The sequence below is a fragment of the Triturus cristatus genome, chromosome 11 (genome assembly GCF_964204655.1).
Source record: "Triturus cristatus chromosome 11, aTriCri1.1, whole genome shotgun sequence".
Taxonomy (NCBI): Eukaryota; Metazoa; Chordata; class Amphibia; order Caudata; family Salamandridae; genus Triturus; species Triturus cristatus.
In genome coordinates, this window is record NC_140594.1 from 1122657363 (window position 1) to 1122676416 (window position 19054).

Consider the following 19054-nt stretch of genomic DNA (forward strand, 5'->3'; position numbering starts at 1 on the left):
CCAGGTAAGCCCGCCCCACCTTACTGATCATGCTTAATGTTTTTGCACAGTGATGTCTGCATCCATGGCCCCTCATCAAATTCTAGACATTGCTGCCCCTTATCTGATCCATCTCTATGTTCAATGCTCTTATGCAGCCCTTTTTTATGTAACTTTGTCCAACACTTCTGTTAGAATAGCTATTGATTCTCCCAAAAATATCAATACAAATATAAACCAGTGGTCTGGTGGAGATTGGTTGAACACAAGGGTCTGTTGGTAGCAGCCTTGTCATGGTTCCTAATTACCTCTTAAAGTTGTAGAATACCGCAGGGCCAGAATGTTTATCAGAAGGTTTACCAGGTATAGCTTCCAATAGGAATGGGACCACGTTTGGTCAAAACCCAAATATTCAGCTATGGCTAAAACCTTTCCTATAGACCAGTTCAAAGCCAAATACCTAAAGCTGGTTTTAATCAATGGCTAATGCAGGTTTTCAAACAACGAGTCATTTCATGAACTTGTATATTACTAAATGAAATCAAAGTGTTGCTTGCTTATAATCTGCTACTTGTTTTGTGTTTGATGGTTTTAATGCATAAGTTTTTGTGGTTATTTTAAATCTCTTGTGAATATCACCAACCCTAGCTCAAATGTTCTATCTTTATTGAGGGTTAGGTATATTTTAAACTCAAATATGTTTACATTATTTTATTAAGAACAAATAACAAATAGCAAGCATTGGTAAATGCATTTGGTTTCGCCTATGTGATTAATAATAAGCAGTTTTTTGCTGTAATTTGTAGCTTGCTTAGTAGTAGTACAATCTAAGTTACAGAATGTCTGTTTAAGTGCTATGACTTGTTTATGTACAAAAAGGCAAAATATTGTGATGTTACTAGTGGTATAGTGTGGGTACGTAATAGCAAACGTTTGTAAATGAAATAATAGAATTAAATTGATATAATAGCAATATTATGTGTTTAGAAGGGTTCTGACAACTTTTGGGCCCGGTGTCACTGCACCTGCTGCACCATTCAAATCATGCCCCTAGTGCCTACAAGATAACAGCATTTGTGACTGCCTGTTTAGCAGTAAAATGTAGCATTATTTGGTGTTTCGAGGAGTTCTGACAACATTTGGCCCCGGTGCCACTGCACCATTCAAATAATGACTCTAGTGCCTGTAAGGTAACTGCACTTGTGGCTGCCTGTTTAGTAGTAAAATACTGCAATATTTGGTGTTTGGAGGGGTTCCTAGAGCTTTGGTCCCCGGTGTCACTGCACCTGCAGCACCATTGAAATCATGGCCCTAGTACTTGCTAGATAACGGCACTTGTGACTGCCTGTTTAGTAGTAAAATTTAGCAATATTCTCTACTTAGTGGGGTCCCTAGAGGTTTTTCCCACGGTGCCACTGCACCTGTTGCATTATTCAAATCAAGACCCTTTTAACTGCAAGGTAACTACAATTGTTTCTGCCTGTAGAGTAGTAAAATATAGAAATATAAGGTATTTAGAGGGATTCTGACAATGTTTGGGCCCAGTGCCACTGCACCAATCAAATCATGACCCTGTTGTCTGCAAGGTGACTGCACTTGTGACTGCCTGTTTAATAGTAAATTATAGCAATATTAGGTGTTTTGTGGGGTGCCTAGAGCTTTTGGTCCTGGTGCTACTGCACCTGCTGCACCATTCAAATCATGGATCATGGCCCTGTGGCCTGCTAGATAAATGCACGTGACTGTCTTGTTTAGTAGTAAAATTTAGCAATAATCTGGGTTTAGTGGGGTCCCTAGAGCTTTTGCCCCTAGAGCTACTGCACCTGCTGCACCATTTAAATCAAGCCCCTTTCTATTGCAAAGTAACTGCAATTGTGACTGCCTGTTTAATAGTAAAATATAGCAATATTAGGTGTTTAGTAGGGTGCTTGGAGCTTTTCGTACCGGTGCCTCTGCACCCGCTGCACTATTGAAATCATGACCCTAACGCTTGCTAGATAACTGCACTTTTGACTGCCTGTTTAGTTGTAAAATATAGCAATAGTATGTGTTTAGAGGAGTTCTGACAACTTTTGGGCCCAGTGCTACTGCACCTGCTGCACCAATCAAATCTTGACCCTGTTGTCTGCAGGGTAACTGCACTTGTGGCTGTCTGTGTAGTAGTAAAATATAGCATAACTCTTGTATATTAACTTTATTTTTAACCCAAAATGTTTATTACAACATTTAGATTTTGATCATAATGACCAAACAGATTAAGCTTAAAAAATCTCTCCGATAATGCCTACATAGTGCAAAGAAAGGTACTGAGGCATGAATAGGAAATGCCAAAAACGTTCTAAGGCTAAAGCATCTGCTTCACACAACTAAGTAATAAAAAGCAAGCATTCCAGCATACTGTTAGAAGCTGTCTACCTTTTCCAAGGGAAGAGATCTTATCTTGACAGTGAATGGGGCTTGAACAGTGTGAACCGCTTTAGTACAAGTATCGCAAATGCGTGTAGCCAGGGGAAGATCAGATAAGAGCCGCTTTTCAGATATATTAAATACAAGAGATTTCACAAGGACAGCGCAAAAGCAAAGGTAAAAATTAGTTCATCTGCCATGTCTACTACGGGTGAAAACCAGTTAAAGTGCTTGCCCTTGCCAGTCTCTTCTGCCCCTGGACAAGAGAATGGAAGAAACCAAAAATACATTGCTCATGAGGTACTACTATCTGATAATATATACTTCATAAATTGCAATATATTTCCAGTAAGTTCATTTGAGTGGTTCAGAAGACAAAAGCAGTTCAGAAATCAACACTCTGGCCATGAGATCTTCATTGCTGCCTAATTGGATTATACCAGTATTTAAAATGAATAGCATTTCAATTTAATAAACAAATGAAGTTTTGAAGATTTTTATATTGTTTTTATTTGGTGTTTTTAGAGACTGTGAAATGTAAGTTTAAAAAAAAAAGTATTTATCAATGCCTCACCAACTATTTGTGAATTTTGCTGAATCCTGAATTATAATTAGTTGTTTAGTATACCACAAGCAATTGAACAATACCATCTCAACAATTAGTAGTGTTTTCCTATTTCCCTAAAAGAGTGCTGGAAAGAGAGTTAGAAACTGTCTGCTGTTTTGACCCAGTCGAAGGCATTAGCCGAAACGCGTCGGTCGTTTTATTGTTTTGCTTTGTGTCACAGAAATATGTAGTGTTCACAAAATAAAATAGAAATTTGCAAAATACCTCTTGGAGGCTGAGAATCTGTGCTCTTCCACTACGTTGGTGGTTCGGGAAGAGAACTCGTTGGAAAGATATATAAATCGAAGTACTAATATGCAAAATCTTGTAAAAATGTGACCATCAATGGAAAAAATGAAAATGAAATAAAGAGTGAATATTATACCTACAAAGATCGGCATCTGTGTGCCTCCGTATGGTGAGTCACGGAAGGTGACGACGTCTGAATATCTATCTATCTATCTATCTATCTATCTATCTATCTATCTATCTATCTATCTATCTATCTATCTATCTATCTATTTCTTACTGGCGGATGCCAGTAGGTAGTTATAGTTAGGACCTAGTTTCGATAGGAAAGGCGTTTTTTGTACTTCTTATAACTTTGGCGGCGTTTGACAAATCTTTACAAAATTTTCCCTAAAAAGTGCATCTCTTTTGCTAGTTGCACATGGGAAGTTTTGAGGTAATTCGTCGAGCAGGAGCCGAGAAAAGGGTGGTGGGCCAAAAAAAGTGAGTTTCCCATGTTTATTACCATAGAGCTATTAAACATGACTACAGCCCAAACTGATGAACGAAACATCACCAAATTCAGCAGAAAGCTAGAGATTGTTACAGAAACTGTGCTTTTTGGATTTGGTGTAAATCGGTTCAGTAGTTTAAGAGATATTTAAGGAAAAAGAAATATAGATATCTTATGGCATGAACCTTCCACGAATCCAACAGATCTCAAGCTGAGATCTGGTTGGCTGCCAACACTTCAACCAGAAAGTGTTGGCAGCCGTGCTTAATTTGTAAAAACAAAAGTGTTGGGGTTCTAGTCAGGACGCTGCTGCAGCTTGCACTACCCATTGCCCCGGCCAACGCTGCCAGTGACTATAAACATATCTACTAACCATCACACTCCTACAAGTGTGACAATTCATACTATTCAAGGTCCCCAAAGCTATAGAAATGGCTAGGGTAGCAATTATTAGTCATTTCTAATGTATATTGATTTAATAAACAAGTATTGTTCTGCTCATCTTTAAAAAATTAAACAGTGCACCATGTAGCAGACTGTCATAAGAGCCAGTGTTGGCAATTAAGTGCCGTGCCGAGTACCGGAAACCACCGACTCAAATTAAGCACTGGTTGGCAGGGCAGAATAGGGAGTCGAATGCCTTACAAGACTGGCAGGGCAGAGGAATAAGAATAAATAGTCAAATGCCTTACAAGGCTGGCAGGGCAGAGGAATAGGTAATCAAATGCCTTACAAGGCCGTCAGGGCAGAGGAACAGGTAGTGCAGCCCATGTGGAATGAAGAACGGGGGAGGGGGCTGCAGGAGCGGGCTTCAGACCACCAGGAGCTGAGACGGCATGGGACCCGGGATGTTACATTTTTTGTTTGTTTTGGGGTTTTTTCAATTAAATTCCGCATCGTGACTCACTCCCCGTGCGACCCCACCCCACACCCCCACCTGGGAGTCATGCCGGCTGCGACTGAACCGCTCCTAGCAGGCAGGAGCAGGAAAACTGCCCCCACCAGCTGGAAGCAGACTTTTCATCTGTTTTCCTCATCAGTGATGTCACTGACCATGTCATGAGTGAGGTAATATGTGAGGTTATAAGCAGTGCAGTGAAGGGGCGTGAGTTATAGTTAGCTCAGGCAACAATAACTGCTGAATTTGTATGGTTTTGTGCATGTGAAATCTGAGCCTAATTATTACGTCCCTGTAACCCTTGTTTTTTTCCTAATGAATATTTCAGAATGTTTCACAATTATTCTATTAAATTAGCAATGTTTACATATGTCCAGACTTATTTAAACATTGCAGTTAAGTTCTGTTATCATTTTAAAAATGCATTCAAATACATGATTGCCAAACATACGATTCAAGTCCGGCAGTCCTAACTAACTTGTAAACGTATCCACAGTGTGATTATTAGAAATAGGCCTGGCAGTTTTGAAGAATATTTGGAGTGCCCTCCCTTTTGACACACAGTCCCAGCTAGGATTTGTTTTTTTTAAACATATTTTATTGATTTTATAATTTTAAACAAAGCACAATAGTAGTACGCCAATAAGTATTAATTAGTTTCTAAACATTCAAACCCATATAAATTACAAAAGATGTTCGTGATAGCCCATTGCAGAGCGGCTTTCTGCCGCTCGTTTTTTACAGCTTAAAACAAAGCTCCGTTATCAGCATAATGCTTCTTTTTGGCCACAGGTGGAACCCCCCGCGTTCACGTGAGGCCCCCCTGTTTGAAAACCATTCTATATATATATATAGTGACTTACTGGGAGTTTTAGCTGGTTCTCTTTATTCATTGGTCTGTTGTTGTGCCCTTCACATATGACTTGTACCCTTTACAGCATGGGCATTCGATTAGCCCGTTTCAGCCGTTGTCTTACTTCACTGTGAGTGACAGCATTCTGCTCTTTGGAAACAAGCACATCGGCGCACAAAGTAGTTCCATTCTGTGCCAGAAACTACTATGGTAAAGTGTGCTTTCTGAGAGCAAAAATATATTTTGCCTTTCTCGAAGGATTTTTTTAAATATTGGTGGGGGCCGGGTAACTCCCACAACAAAGATTTATTAAAAAACAATGGCGAAACAAAGCAAGCCCTGGCAAAGTCAAACAGCTGGCAGTCAATCCTAGTTTTAAATATTGGTGGGTGCCGGGTAACTCCCACAACAAATATTTATAAAAAAAAAAAACAATGGCAAAACAAAACAAGCACTGGCAAAGTCAAACGGCTGGCAGTCAATCCTAGACCGATTACTGCCTAAAATGATTGTTTCAATTAGAGTCAGCTCATCCATATTGCCTCTAGCAAAATATAGTGGAGTTTTCCATCGTTCAGCTAGAATTGATATGCCTTATTAAACTACAAACCCTAGTTAGTCTCTTCTACACGCAACGGTTTGTGGTGCAGATGCATGCCTCCCCTCCTCTAAGGAATAAGTTGATATTTCTTAGTGACCTTTGAGCTCCTTGGCCTGCCTCTGACTTACTTCTTCATTCCATTTTTTAGGCCGACGTTCCGCTACTTCACCTGGTACACCTGCCTGCTGGGTGTCGTGGGTTGCCTCGTCATGATGTTCCTCATCAATGCCATCTACGCCTCGGCCACCATCGCCTTCATGCTGGTGCTGCTGCTAGTCCTGCACTACCTGGCGCCCAGCACCAGCTGGGGATTCATCACCCAGGCCCTGATCTTCCACCAGGTAAGGCGCGTGCTGTGCCGGCCACAGCCCCATGCAGTGGCCTCCACTTTTAGGCAATCTCCGCAACGCATCCAATCCGATTGAAATGCAGTCGGTCAAGGTTTGCTTTCAGCATATTGTGGCACTTATCAAAGCTTGTGGTATCATACCAAATATTTTAGATTTAATACTCTTTTTGTGGTGGAGTGACAGACCTCTTTTGTTTTCTGTCACAGATAGTAAGTACTGCATACAATACTAGATAGAATTAGCTGTGGTTCAGCCCCTTGCTCATGACTGGATGACTTTCTTGTCTATCTCAATTCTCTGCTCTTCATTGGATGACTTTCCTTCCTATTCTTGCGTTTGTCTCGCTCCTGGAGTGTTTCTTCTGTACCGCCACCTTTAATTGGCTGAGTTCCATCGTTCCACTTGAGCACATAGCTTTCCTCTATGTTTGCCCCCATATGTCTAGCAGCAGCCCAAACTCTACCAGCAGATCTGCAGCTACCCCCCTCATCCCTCTGCCCAGCCTCATTGTTGTGTTTATTATAGCTTCAAAGAGTCACAAGGGCCACTCGCTTCCCCACTAGACGTTTCTTCTGGTCCATATCCTCACTGTTCGCTTAACAGTATTTATTTTTTACAATTATTTCAGCGAGGGCCTTGAACCTTAACACTGTTAATGGGCCTCTACTTATTCTGTTTAGCATAACACGTACTAAATTTTATAACTCTAAAATGGGTGTCCGCCATCTTGGAAGGGCAAATAAAAGTTTTAATTACTATATTTAAATGGCCACCAGTGCGTTGTGACTTGTATGCATTCAACAGCTGCCATCTTAGAATGATTTTTCTTTGAGAAACCACTCCACATTGGTTGCAGTGGCGTGCATTGTAATATCACAAACTAGTGGACATCTTAAAAAGTGACTTGTTTTTATGAAAACACATTCCAAGATGGCCACTATGCATATTTTTTTCTATTTCTTTATTAAGTTTATATCATACAAATCAAAACAAAACAACCCCTTTGAGAGTCCCAGTAACAAATCCAGACCCATGTTCACATCCACCAGTGTAACAGTATGCAGGGTAAGCACACCCCCACAACCATTCTTGGACCATCCCTCAAACCCCCCCCCCCCCTCCCAGAGGGTCTAGCCACTGCTCAAATGTACAATAGCCTCCCAACCAGCAATCAACCCTAGTGCCAACCGTTCCACATCAGTACATCTCATCCTGATGTCCCAGCCTGAACCTTGCTAGGAGCTTGGCACCCCAGTGCATTGAGCCCCTTTTTGTGAGTAAGAATAGAAAAAACCTGAAAGGGTACAGCAGCAGGTGCCTAACGGGGTCTCCTGTCTTCCTTCGCTTCCAAGTTCTGGATGAATACATCACAAATGGTATATGAAGAAAGCCCATCTCCAGAACCTCGCATTGAGGGCACCCAGAATTTGTGGTGGGGGCACATGCTTGCTATGCGGTATGATGTGAGATGCGTTTGGTGCAGGAAGGTAAATTTGGTAAAGTGAAAACGGGGGTTCCCGGAGACCACCTTCACCTGCTGTAGGGCTTATGCTCACTGATTATCAGTAAACTGCTTTTGGAAAACCATCATCCAGCGGCCCCAGAACCCAACATCCGGTGCCTGCTTATTGGCCAGTAGAACAAGATAAAGAGACGTTAAAAGCTTATGCAGCCGCCATAGGGCAAAACTGTGTGGAGCTGTAGGAGGCTCTGTGCATCCCTGACCCCAGAGCGAGGCAATGCATGATGTACCGCATTATACGTCAGGAATTGTCCCACCAGTATGCCAAATGTTTTGATGAGCTCCTGGAAGGACCAAAGAGTGCCATCACATAAAAGTCCCATGCATGTGCTATACCTGCCTCCCTCCACCCCATTAAGCCATGATGCCTGGCAACCTCTAGCATAGCCTTCACTTGTCAAAGTGGGAATAGTAGGTATGCGGGACGGGGCCTCTTGCCATGGACATATTTCTGCCAGTTTACTGGGCGGCTGACTTCTGATGCGTCTCGTTCGGAAAGTGGGGCCCAGGGATCAACTACCAGTATAGATATGTAACCTGTCGAGAAGATGCCGGACATCCGCCTTCTCACCACGCGCAGCCGCCCGAGTCATTGCAGCAGCCATTGTAACTGAGCGGCTGCATAGTAGAGTTTGCAATTTGGCGACCAAGGCCACACTCAAGGAGCGGTCTATATAGATTGTCAAGAGCAACTCGCCGCCCAGATCAGCGCCAATAAAAGTGAGTTGAGATCAGCGAAGAAACGTACCAGGGGAGCAAAGGGGAGTGCCATAAAATAATATAGAAGCAGCGGCAATACAAGCATTTTCGATATAGCCACCTGGTCCAGCGGAGAAAGTGGGAGCAATGTTCAAAACATTATCGATCTACACACCAAGCTCAGTGCCCTGTTCACATTCCCCTCCAAGAGATCCCCATCAGAATGATAAATTTGTATGCCCAGATACATCAATGTGTCAAATTGACACTGCCCTGTGTGGGGTAGCCCCAGTCATACTCCGAAATCGGGCGGAAAGGGAGCAGGCAAGACATGGCCCATTTCACCTTTAGGCCCAAAATCGCCCCAAAATCATCCATCAGGGCCACCACCGCTGGAAGCGAAACACAAGCGTTCCACAAATAGGCCAAAGCATCATCCATATATAAGGAGACGATGTGATGAGTCCCATGCGCCTCAATCCCCCACTGTTTCGCCCTCATGAGCAGTTGACAGGCCAGTAGATCTACAGCCAAGGCATAAGTCAACGGTGACAGAGGGTAGCCTTGCCTGGTGCCCTGGTGGATGTCGAACTTGTCAGATATCAGCTGCCACCTCTTAACTTCCGCACCCCAAGGAGTCTATTCGAGAGAACCTTCCCCAATATCCTATAGTCAAGGTTCAGCAGCAATAGCGGCTTGTAGAAGCGAACACCTAAGGGGTCCCGGCCCAGTTTTGGTAGTACCACAATTAGGGTCTCCCGCAATGTGTCCAGAAGATGGCCTCATTCCCACACCTCATTATAGACCCCAAGCAGCTTTGGGGACAGGGTATCACTATAAGCAGCATAGTATTCTGTGGGGAGGCTGCCCATGCCCGGAGACTTGTTACGAGCAATTTTGTTTTTTAAACATCTTTTTATTAAACTTATGTCAGTTACAGTATAACATTAACTATCACCTGAAGGTATAAATACAGTCACAGTTACATCAGATTCCATATTTTGTTGCTGTAATCTGGATTGATCTCCACTCTCCCTCCCACTATTCTAGGGTGACTGTCCCCACGCTGCTCTAACTCCCTGTCTACCCTCCCTCACCTATTTCACGGATTCCTGTATGTCTCCCCTAGGTTCCACACTTTCTCCCATTTTTTGGGGCAACCCCTACTCTCATATATTGATTTTAACAAGATCTGCCTTCCATTGGCCTACTGTCGGGGGAGGGTAGCCCCCCACGCTCTGGCTATGTTTCTCTTGGCCACCATCGCCGCCACTGATAACCAAATAGTCTGATATTTCGGCCATGTCTGATCCCCGGTTGCACACAGTATGTGCCATCTGGCCTCCAGAGGCACGGTCTGTCCAATCATCCACGACAATACTCACACCACCCATCCCCAAAATTGTTGTATGGCTGGACACTCCCAGATAATGTGGAAAATGTACCTCTTTGATCACAACCTCGCATGCAGCGATCCGTTGGGATGCGCCCTATCTTGTGCATGATCGTGATAGGTTATGAGCAATTTTGGCGATGGCCATATGGATCTCCTCCAACTGGAGAGGTGCCGCCAAGTCTGACCTCTGTAACTTGGTCAGGTTGGGGAGTGGCAGCCCCAGTAGATAGCCGTGCAATGGGGGCCCAGAGAACCTGGCACAACAGCATACAGGGAGTGATAACAATCCACAAAGGCTTCATCAATATCTTCTTGGGTATTCAAGACCGCGCCCAAATCCAACCAAATCACCCCTATGGCCGGCCGCGATTGATCAGTACAAACCAGTCAGGAGAGCATGCTATCTGCCCAGTCGCGATAGTGCTTGTTTTCAATTTGCCTCAATGGCATGACTAATTCCTGATGCTCTGCCTTTGCCTGGTGAAAGTGCCCAACCCTCTCAGCATGCCACCGCTGTTCATTTTTCAGGTGATGCAAGTTCAGCTATTTACCCTACATTACCCTTGCTTAGTGTCTGACGGACACCCCGCGTGGTCCCAATACAATGACCCCTCAACACCTCCTTTTGTGTATCCCATTCCGTCACCCTAAAGGATGCAGTGCCATCCTAATGCTCGATGTACCTGGGCAGGTGCTCGCCCAAACCCACGTGGAAGGGGGCATCAAGAAGTGAATCAGTTTGGAGTTTCCATGTCAGTATACGAGGGCGGGCGTACCCTCACCTCACCGACATGAGAACGGGCAATGGTCAGACAACGTGCGCACCTTGTATTCCGTACAGACTCACTATGCAGGAAAAGGTCCATGCGAGTGTGAATGTCATGCACTGGAGAGTTAAAGGAGTCTTTGCTATCCTCCAAATGCTCGAGGAACCACATATCGCATACCTGAAAATTGTATGTGCTTCTGCGACAGGTCGCCCCCTCCAACGACGGGACCAAATGGTCCATCTGCACATCCAGCACACAATTATAATCCCTGCCCCATATAGTAGGGGTGTGAGGATCACGCAACAGAGCAGGAGTGAGGAGGTCCATAAAAGGGATCTACCCTGTGAGACTCCTGCAAAAACAGCACCCCAGGAGCTATCCAGACCAGTACCTCCTTACCATACGCCGGGACCGTGGTGCCATACACCTGGCCCCTCCATTTCACGTAAACCTGAGGGATCTCTGTCCGCGTCAGATGTGTCTCCTGCAAGACTGCCATGTGCGTGTCTTCACTTAAGGTAGGTGTGCATGCGATATCACTTAACAGTAGTTGCCATGCCCCTCATGTACCAAGTCAGGAGGTTGTATTGTGGAGTTACATTCCTGTCAGCTGTGCCCATATACTGTGTGTAACATCATTATTAGGGTGAAGGTCACAACCCACCCACGGTGCGACTTCTTGCAGTGACTCTCCATCTCCTCCAACCAGTGAGTGAGTCAGGAACAACAGCGTGACAGTGTGACTAGACCACCGTATATGGACAGCTCAATTCCCCTACTACCAGCACAGTCCCCCCCCACTCCCCTGTGGAGCAAAACCCCATTGCCCCACTACATGCATAAAGAAAATCCATCAAAACAATAATAGATTGAAATGTAGAACTTAAGTCCATTATGGTGAACAAGGGTGTGAGAGGCAACAGTCCATGGTATACGGCCCTCAAACCCCCATGTGCTATGTGCTCGTCTCCCATCCCTGTTACTCTGCCCCCAAATACCGCACAGAGGTTGACCGCCAACAAAGTGAGACACAGAGGTTACCACCCAGGATAGGCAACGCTCTATCAGAGCAAGTCATTCCCCAGAAATGGAGTCAGTGCCAGTCCATGGGACTCATCACTGGCAGAAACCACAGTGTCACCAGAGTCCAAGTCAGAGTCGGAGATGTTATCCGCTAGATGGACCTCAAAGGGGTTGCAGGACTCCTGAAGCACTTCCTCCATTTTAGCTGCCAGTTCAGATGAAGGCGTGTTCTGCGACCTCCTGGAACGCCGCTGGTTCAATCGTGGGATCAGCCAGTCCTCGGAGCCCCAGGTCAATGCTGGTTGCTCCGCCAGTCCCTTGGCATTCAGCCAGGTCCAGGCATCTTTGGGAGTATGACAGAAGTGAGAGGAGTCCCCATCAATCACCCTAGGTTTTGCTGTTAAGGAGAGAGAGTACTTCACCCTTCAGCTTCACAACTGAACCTTTGTGACCATGTAGGAACTATGGCGTCTTCACCTCTGCTGTATAATTCGGGTACACAGAAATGGAGCCGCCCTCAAACTGCCAGGGGCCCTTCATGTGGAAGAGCTAGAGAAGCAAATCTCAGTCTCTATAGTTGATTAACTTCACAATCACGGGTCGCAGTCGAGCCCCCAGCAGAGGAGGTCATCTCAGCAGCCAGTAAGCCCGTTCAATCGAAAATAACTTTGGAATCATACCATCCAATACTGTATCCATCAACCATTTTTCAAGGAAAAGTTCCATATTAGGGTCTTTGGATATCTCCAGGAAACCCACAAAGTAGACATTATTGCACCTTGAGCATCGTTCAGCTTCATCCACCTTCTGCTGCAAGGAATAGACATCAGCCTTCATCCCCTGTCCGTGCGATTGTAGCTCTTGCAGCGTGGCATGCATCGTAGTCAGGGCCGACTCAGTGTCATCCACCCTCTCCACCACCCAATCTGTGCAGAGCAGGACAACATCCAGGGAGGCCGCTTCTATTTTGGATTTCAGGTTGTTTTTTAGGTCCAGGATAGCCTGCAAAATCCAAGTTCCAAAACAACAACGGCGGACCTCCTATGCCGCACCTCGTGCCAATTCCTAAGTATACAGTCGCTGTGCAAACTACCCCTACGCCAGCCGCTGAGTGGCGTCACTGTGCTCCAGATCAGAGAATCATATAACAAATTGGGGGTGCGCAGCTTTAAGAAGTCCACTGAACCAATGAAAGTAGAAAGATAACTTCTTTATTCACAAAGGCCACTTCACCAACAGTAGACCTCCTCTTCCTAGTTACCTGGGGGAAGTTGCTTCTGCTCCATTCAGGTCCACGCAGGAGCATACTGGTCATTAGAAAGGGTCACCGATCTCAACTTCTTCATACTCCACCTATTGTTGCTGATATTAGCTCTATAAGTGTACTCATATGTGGGACACTTTGTTTGCCCTGAAGAAGTTCCCGATATGGAATGAAACGCGTTGGATGGATTGTCTAAAAACCCAATGATTTTTATGAGAAATATTTTGTGAATAAAGAAGTTATCTTTCTACTTTCATTGGTTCAGTGGACTTCTTGCAGCTGCGCACCCCCAATTTGTTATATGAGCCTGCAAAATCCACTCAAACTTGTCTGAATGTTTATCCAAGGTAGCCTCAAGGTTGCACAATGGGCCCCCTGGCCCACTCTCCATCGGGGGACGAGGGCATCCCACCAGCTGGGGAGAAATTCTTAGGGTGCCGTGGATTCAGCATCTTCACAACACGCAGCAGGGTCAATGCAATCACAGGCCCAAACCACTCAAGCACCGACGGTGGGCCTCCCAGTGCCACCAAGCAATCACCGGGCCCGAAACAGCCTGAGCTCCCATCCTGCACCTTTACCAGGTGTCGTAGGACTCACAAGATTGGCACCTCCCAGCTGCCGCGTCAGCAATTACGCTCAAGGCTCACCAACAGACAGTCACATCAAGAGTGGCAAGGGCCCCCATAGGCCGTCAGGCCACCACAAGTACTTCGGTGGGACAGTAGCACCTGTTGCCGCCCCGCTCTCCACAACTGTCCCGCTGGACTGCGCACGACAATTCATCTTCCATCAGTCAGGGGGGCTCACAAGGGTTGCCCCTCACAAGCTCTCAGTCCGCAGCCCAGCACACACTGCAAAGCTCCCTGTGGGCGTGGCCCACCTCCAATATGAGCACAACAATCTGGGACCTCGGCACTCCCCAGTCTCACCATTCCAGCCGGGGAAACAGCGGGGAGGCTCCAAGGACAGCAACTATGGTGTTTACAGGCCAGCAGGAGCCCTAGGCACGGGAAGCCTTGCCCACTGCACCTCTCTGCCAGGCCTTTCGGGTCCCATCTCCAGTACAGGGGAGCAGGCCGCTCCCACAAATCAGGTCGCCGCAGCACCCTGCCCTCAGGGAGAAATACAGGAAGAGCAGAGCTCTTTTAGTACCAGAAGGTACAGGAGTGATGTTGGCTGAATTCCATTACTGGTTGAATTGTCTATTGCCGGAACTGACATCAACTTCCGCCTCGTTGTCTGAAACATCAACAGTACAGTCTGATCAGTTGACTATGGGAGCTCATGATTGGGCATGAAAGTGGACCAAACCATCATACCCTCATCCATCCTTCCCATGTGGAGGGAGTAAGGCAGCACTGTATAGTGGTGAGAGTGAGGTATAGTAGCCGAGGAGTGGATGAGCCACGCGCTGGTCATTAGACAAAGTGATTCGGACTCTGGTGAAGTGGATTATGCAGTAGCGGTTGCCACCGACCAGGGGTGGTAGGGCATGGGAAAGAGGTAGGAGATGGAAATTATAGTAAAAAAATTGCCCTTACCTTTTCTCCACTGTCCGCGGCCGACGCGTCTTCATTCTCTGTCCTCCTCTCCACTCGGCAGGGAGCACCCAGCCTGCCAGAATCCGCTAATCAATCATAACGCTGCCTTAGTAACATTGTGATTGGTCTGAGCGCCGTGGTTCGGTGCTCAGACAGGGCTTGGCAGGCTCTGCATGTTCTCCACCCAGGCTGTAATGTAGCCTGGGTGGAGAGCATGCAAAGTGTGCATGACAGTTTGGCTGGCCTGAGAGAGCTGGTCAAAGCGTCATGCGCACTTTAGGTGCCGCCATCACTCCTTCCCCTGTGACACGCAGGGAGCCCAGCCCCGCCTGCCTGACTTCAGCTGAACAAGATTAACAAACATTATTTCCTTTTTTTTTTTGTATTCAGCTTGCAGCTGAAGCAGTGGGGCGACACTCCTCTGCCTTAGTGGAGGAGCCGCCACTGGGATTATGTGATCTGCAATCCTTTGCAAGATGGTATTGGGGCAGAACGGGGGTCCACCAAGGTGTGCCCTTTCTAGTAAATTGTTTTCATACTGTATTATGTTTTCCTGACAAGGAAAAGCTTTTCCATTCCATAACAATACCTTCCATGAAGCACTGCCACTGTTTCAATACAACTGGCCATATCAGCGGTCCAAAAAGACAAACGCAACTTACACACCATAAACAAGTATTATATCTGTGTACGTTAATTTAGAGCACCCACAACCTATATTGTCACTTGGAGTGAAATATTAGATGTGGTTAATTCTTGGACAGAGTGGTACTCATCTTATCTTCGACCTTTCCAGAATCCCATCCTGACTATATGTCATGTCACCACAGATCTCTACAACATGGTACTTACCTGTCCTCATGGACAAGGAAGTGAGGTTCGTGCGACTGGAGTCACCCTTTGGGCTGACCAGGTCCTGACAATGGCTACAGCCGGAAGTGTTACTTCTTGATCCTGATAACTTCCGGGTTTACATGCGCTCTAATAAGTTCCTTGATCAAGAACAGGGCCATGCCCTTCCAGCGGTGTCACTAGGGTTGGTGTCACCCAGTGCGGTAACTCATGGTGTCACCCGTGCAGTCCGCACCCCCGCACCCCCTAGTGATGCCACTGCCACTTAGGACAACTGGCACTAAGGCTCTTCATGACCACGGGTAACACTGCCACGGGGAGGTTCAAAATAAACAAATATCATAGTGCGCAGTACCTGTAACAGCCTCTCGAGTCCTCTGGCTGGGCTTCTCCAGGGTTAAGCTCCCGGGCCTGGTCTGTGTAGCGTGATAACTCTCCACAATCACTGGTAGTGGTGAGGTAACGCTGCCACGGGAGCTTCGAATGGACTGACCAATTACACAGTGCGCATGCGCACAATGACACGCATGCGCACTAAAAAGGCAGAAGACCGGGGAGCCTAAAAATACATGCAATGACGAGAAAGAGCATAGTGCGGTTGCGTGGGATGATGCGCATGCGCAGAAACACGGGGGAGTGCATACCGATGGGGAGCTGGGAACGATGGCACACCTGGCATTTACGTCTGTTTCAAAAAGTGGATTTAGGGCCAACGCTGTACCTCAACACTCCCCCTACCTCCGCACTCCTCCGTGCCCCGTACCTCCGTACTCCCCTCTGCCCCGTACCTCCGCAGTCTCCTGTACCCCTACCTTCGTCTCCCCTGTGCCCCTACTTTCGCACACCCTTTTGCCCTGACCTCCGCACCCCCCTGTACCCTGCCTCCGCACTCCCTACCTGCGTCCCTGCCTGGGCTCCGGGCACGGGGCTCCCCCGTGCAGGCTGGTCCACGGGCGGGGGTCCCATTATTTTGCATTTTGGTGTCACGGTGTCACCCCATGTGATGGTGTTACCCGGTGCGGTCCGCACCCCCCCTAGTGACGCCACTGTGCCCTTCTAAAGTGCTTTTTTAAAATTAGAAGCTTGGTAGCTGTACTCTGCAAGATAAATGTAGGGGGAAAGCTTTCCAAATATATATTTTAAAAAAAGCCTGTTTATCTTCCTTTCACAAGTGTTTCAAAAAGCCATTATAAAACTGTTCCTGCGGTGTAATGAGTACAGTGGCCGCCATCCTGAGAGCTTCTGCTTAAAAGCTAGAACAGCTGGTTCCCAGCCGCGCCAGTTGAACACAAAGTGCCATCGTTCTAATGGCTGTGAAGTGCAAGACGGGACTCATTGTGGGACCCGGAGCAGCCACGCACCTGGTGCTAAGTGGCACCGCTGAAGCGGCAGCCATGACACCGTCGAAAGTGAGGTAGCTGGAACACAAAAGGCGCACCAGAGTTCATTCCCCAAGCCATTAGCTCAGTTTTTCACACTTATCTCAAAATTCACTCCGTCTGGTGCCTATTTGGAAGAGGTGTGGTGCAGCGGCCAGAGCGTCTGACTCCGGAGTGCGGGGCTTAGGGTGACCAACTGGCCTTGGTGCAAATTCAGGATCGTGAGTGTAAAAATTCAGGACAAAGGGTCAAAATTCAGGACATAAATTCAGGACAGGAGGTCAAAATTGAGGACAAAACTTCAGGACAATAGGTAAGTTTTACAGACACATCAGAGGAGGTCGCGCAATAGTATATAAGTAAACCTAGCCATATCCAAACATATTCCACCATTTGCAAACCTATCCATCATGTATCCTTCCATCTATCATTTCACTCATCCATCCCTTCATCCATCTTTTCACTCATCTATCCATTATCCATCCATCCACCCTTTCACCCTATCCATCTGTACACTCATCCATCCACTCTTCTACCCATCCATCCATTCACTCATCCATCCAGCCATTTACCCTTTCACCCATCCAGCCATCCTTTCACTTACTCATCCATCCATCCAGTCACTCATCCTTCCACCCATCCACCCTTTCAGTCAGCCATCCATCCTTCCTTTCTCTCTCCATCGACCCTTTCACTTAGCCATCCTTCCTTCCATCCACCCACCCATCTACTCATCCACTCATCCACTCATGAATCCATCTATTGACCCTATCACTCATCCATCCTTTCTCTCATCCATTTATCCTTTCACTCCTTTGCTCATCTATTCATCCTTTTGTCCATCTACCCTCCCTTTCACTCACTCATCCATCCTTACATCCACTCTTTCACTCATCCGTCCATCAATTCACCCTTGCACTTATCAATTCATTAATCCATCCATCATTTCACTCATCCATCCACCCACTCACTCATCATCCACCTTTTCACTCATCCATCCTTTCACTCATCCATCCACCCTTTTACCCATCCAGCTACCCTTCCACCTATACATCCAGCTATTTACCTTTTCTCTCATCCATCCTTCCACTCACTCAATCCATCCATCCATCCTCTCTCATTATTCATCTATTCAATCGTTCATTCACCCATTCACCCTTTCACGAATTCATCCAGCCATCCACCCATCCCTTCACTTACTCACTCGCCCACCTTTTCATATTAATGTTGAGCTGAGCCTTTTTGAGAAGAGGCCCATCAAGAACTTCACCCTCCCTGCAGGAGCCATTCCAGGACTGGGACAGAAGCCACCCAGGGATCTACCACAGGGGGGACAGGAGCCATCACAGGCTGGGGGTACTGGAGCCACCACATGGGGGGACAGGAGCCACCACTAGGGGAGGGGGAGGAGCCATCACAGGAGGGGGAACAGCATCCACCAGGGTGGGCACTGGGGTGGGCATGCAGTATTCTAGTATCATCCTGGTCTCTTCCAGGGTGGGGTAGGGCCGCCCTCCTGGATAAGACAACGAGAAGACAGTCTCTCTTTCCAAAATGTTAGTTTTGCCATCCCCCACTGTGATGTACAGTAGTTAAAGGGGATACTCCAAGAGAACTGATTTAACTGATTGGCCTCCATACTTTGTTAATCAGTGTGGATGCGATTGTGCCATTTCTTTATTTTATTACATTATAGACTGCATGTTTAAAGAACCGAGGTTTGCTTACAATTTAAGGACATTGATTGAGCTCTGTGAAGAGAACCATGTGCTGCCTTGGGGTAATCAGGGCCGGTTCTAGGATGTTTGGGGCCCTGGGCAGAAAGGGAATGTGTGAGGCCCCTCTAAATTGCAGAGACATGACGCATTTAGGGCTGTTTGCATCTGAATAGATGCCCCTGCTCCTGAAGCTGCAGCCACTCCCTCTCAGTCACCTTCAAGCACCTCTTAACCGCTCATCAAGGGCGGAAGGTGTGAGGGTTGCCATCCCACTGTGCCTCTCCAAAGCTGCTGGGTATCTGAGCTTTGGTGCTGCATCGGAGTCTGTTACACCCAACCTCAACAGCATCGGAGTCAAGCAGGGAGGTGGGTGGAAGCTGTGCCGGCTTTAGGGTGGTGCGACCGGTGCCCGGTTAAAATTACGATCAAATGGCGTCTGTTAAAGAATCCT

General features: G+C 46.7%; 1 protein-coding gene across 1 annotated transcript in view; it reads left to right on the plus strand.

Moving 5' to 3' along the window:
- Nucleotides 1-19054, plus strand: part of LOC146786162 (solute carrier family 12 member 9-like) — a 609812-nt gene that overhangs the window by 552263 nt on the left and 38495 nt on the right. Inside the window, exon 10 of the mRNA XM_085635689.1 lies at nt 6235-6427. Within this exon, the coding sequence (XP_085491815.1) occupies nt 6235-6427 (193 nt within the window). The remainder of the gene's footprint in view (nt 1-6234; nt 6428-19054) is intronic.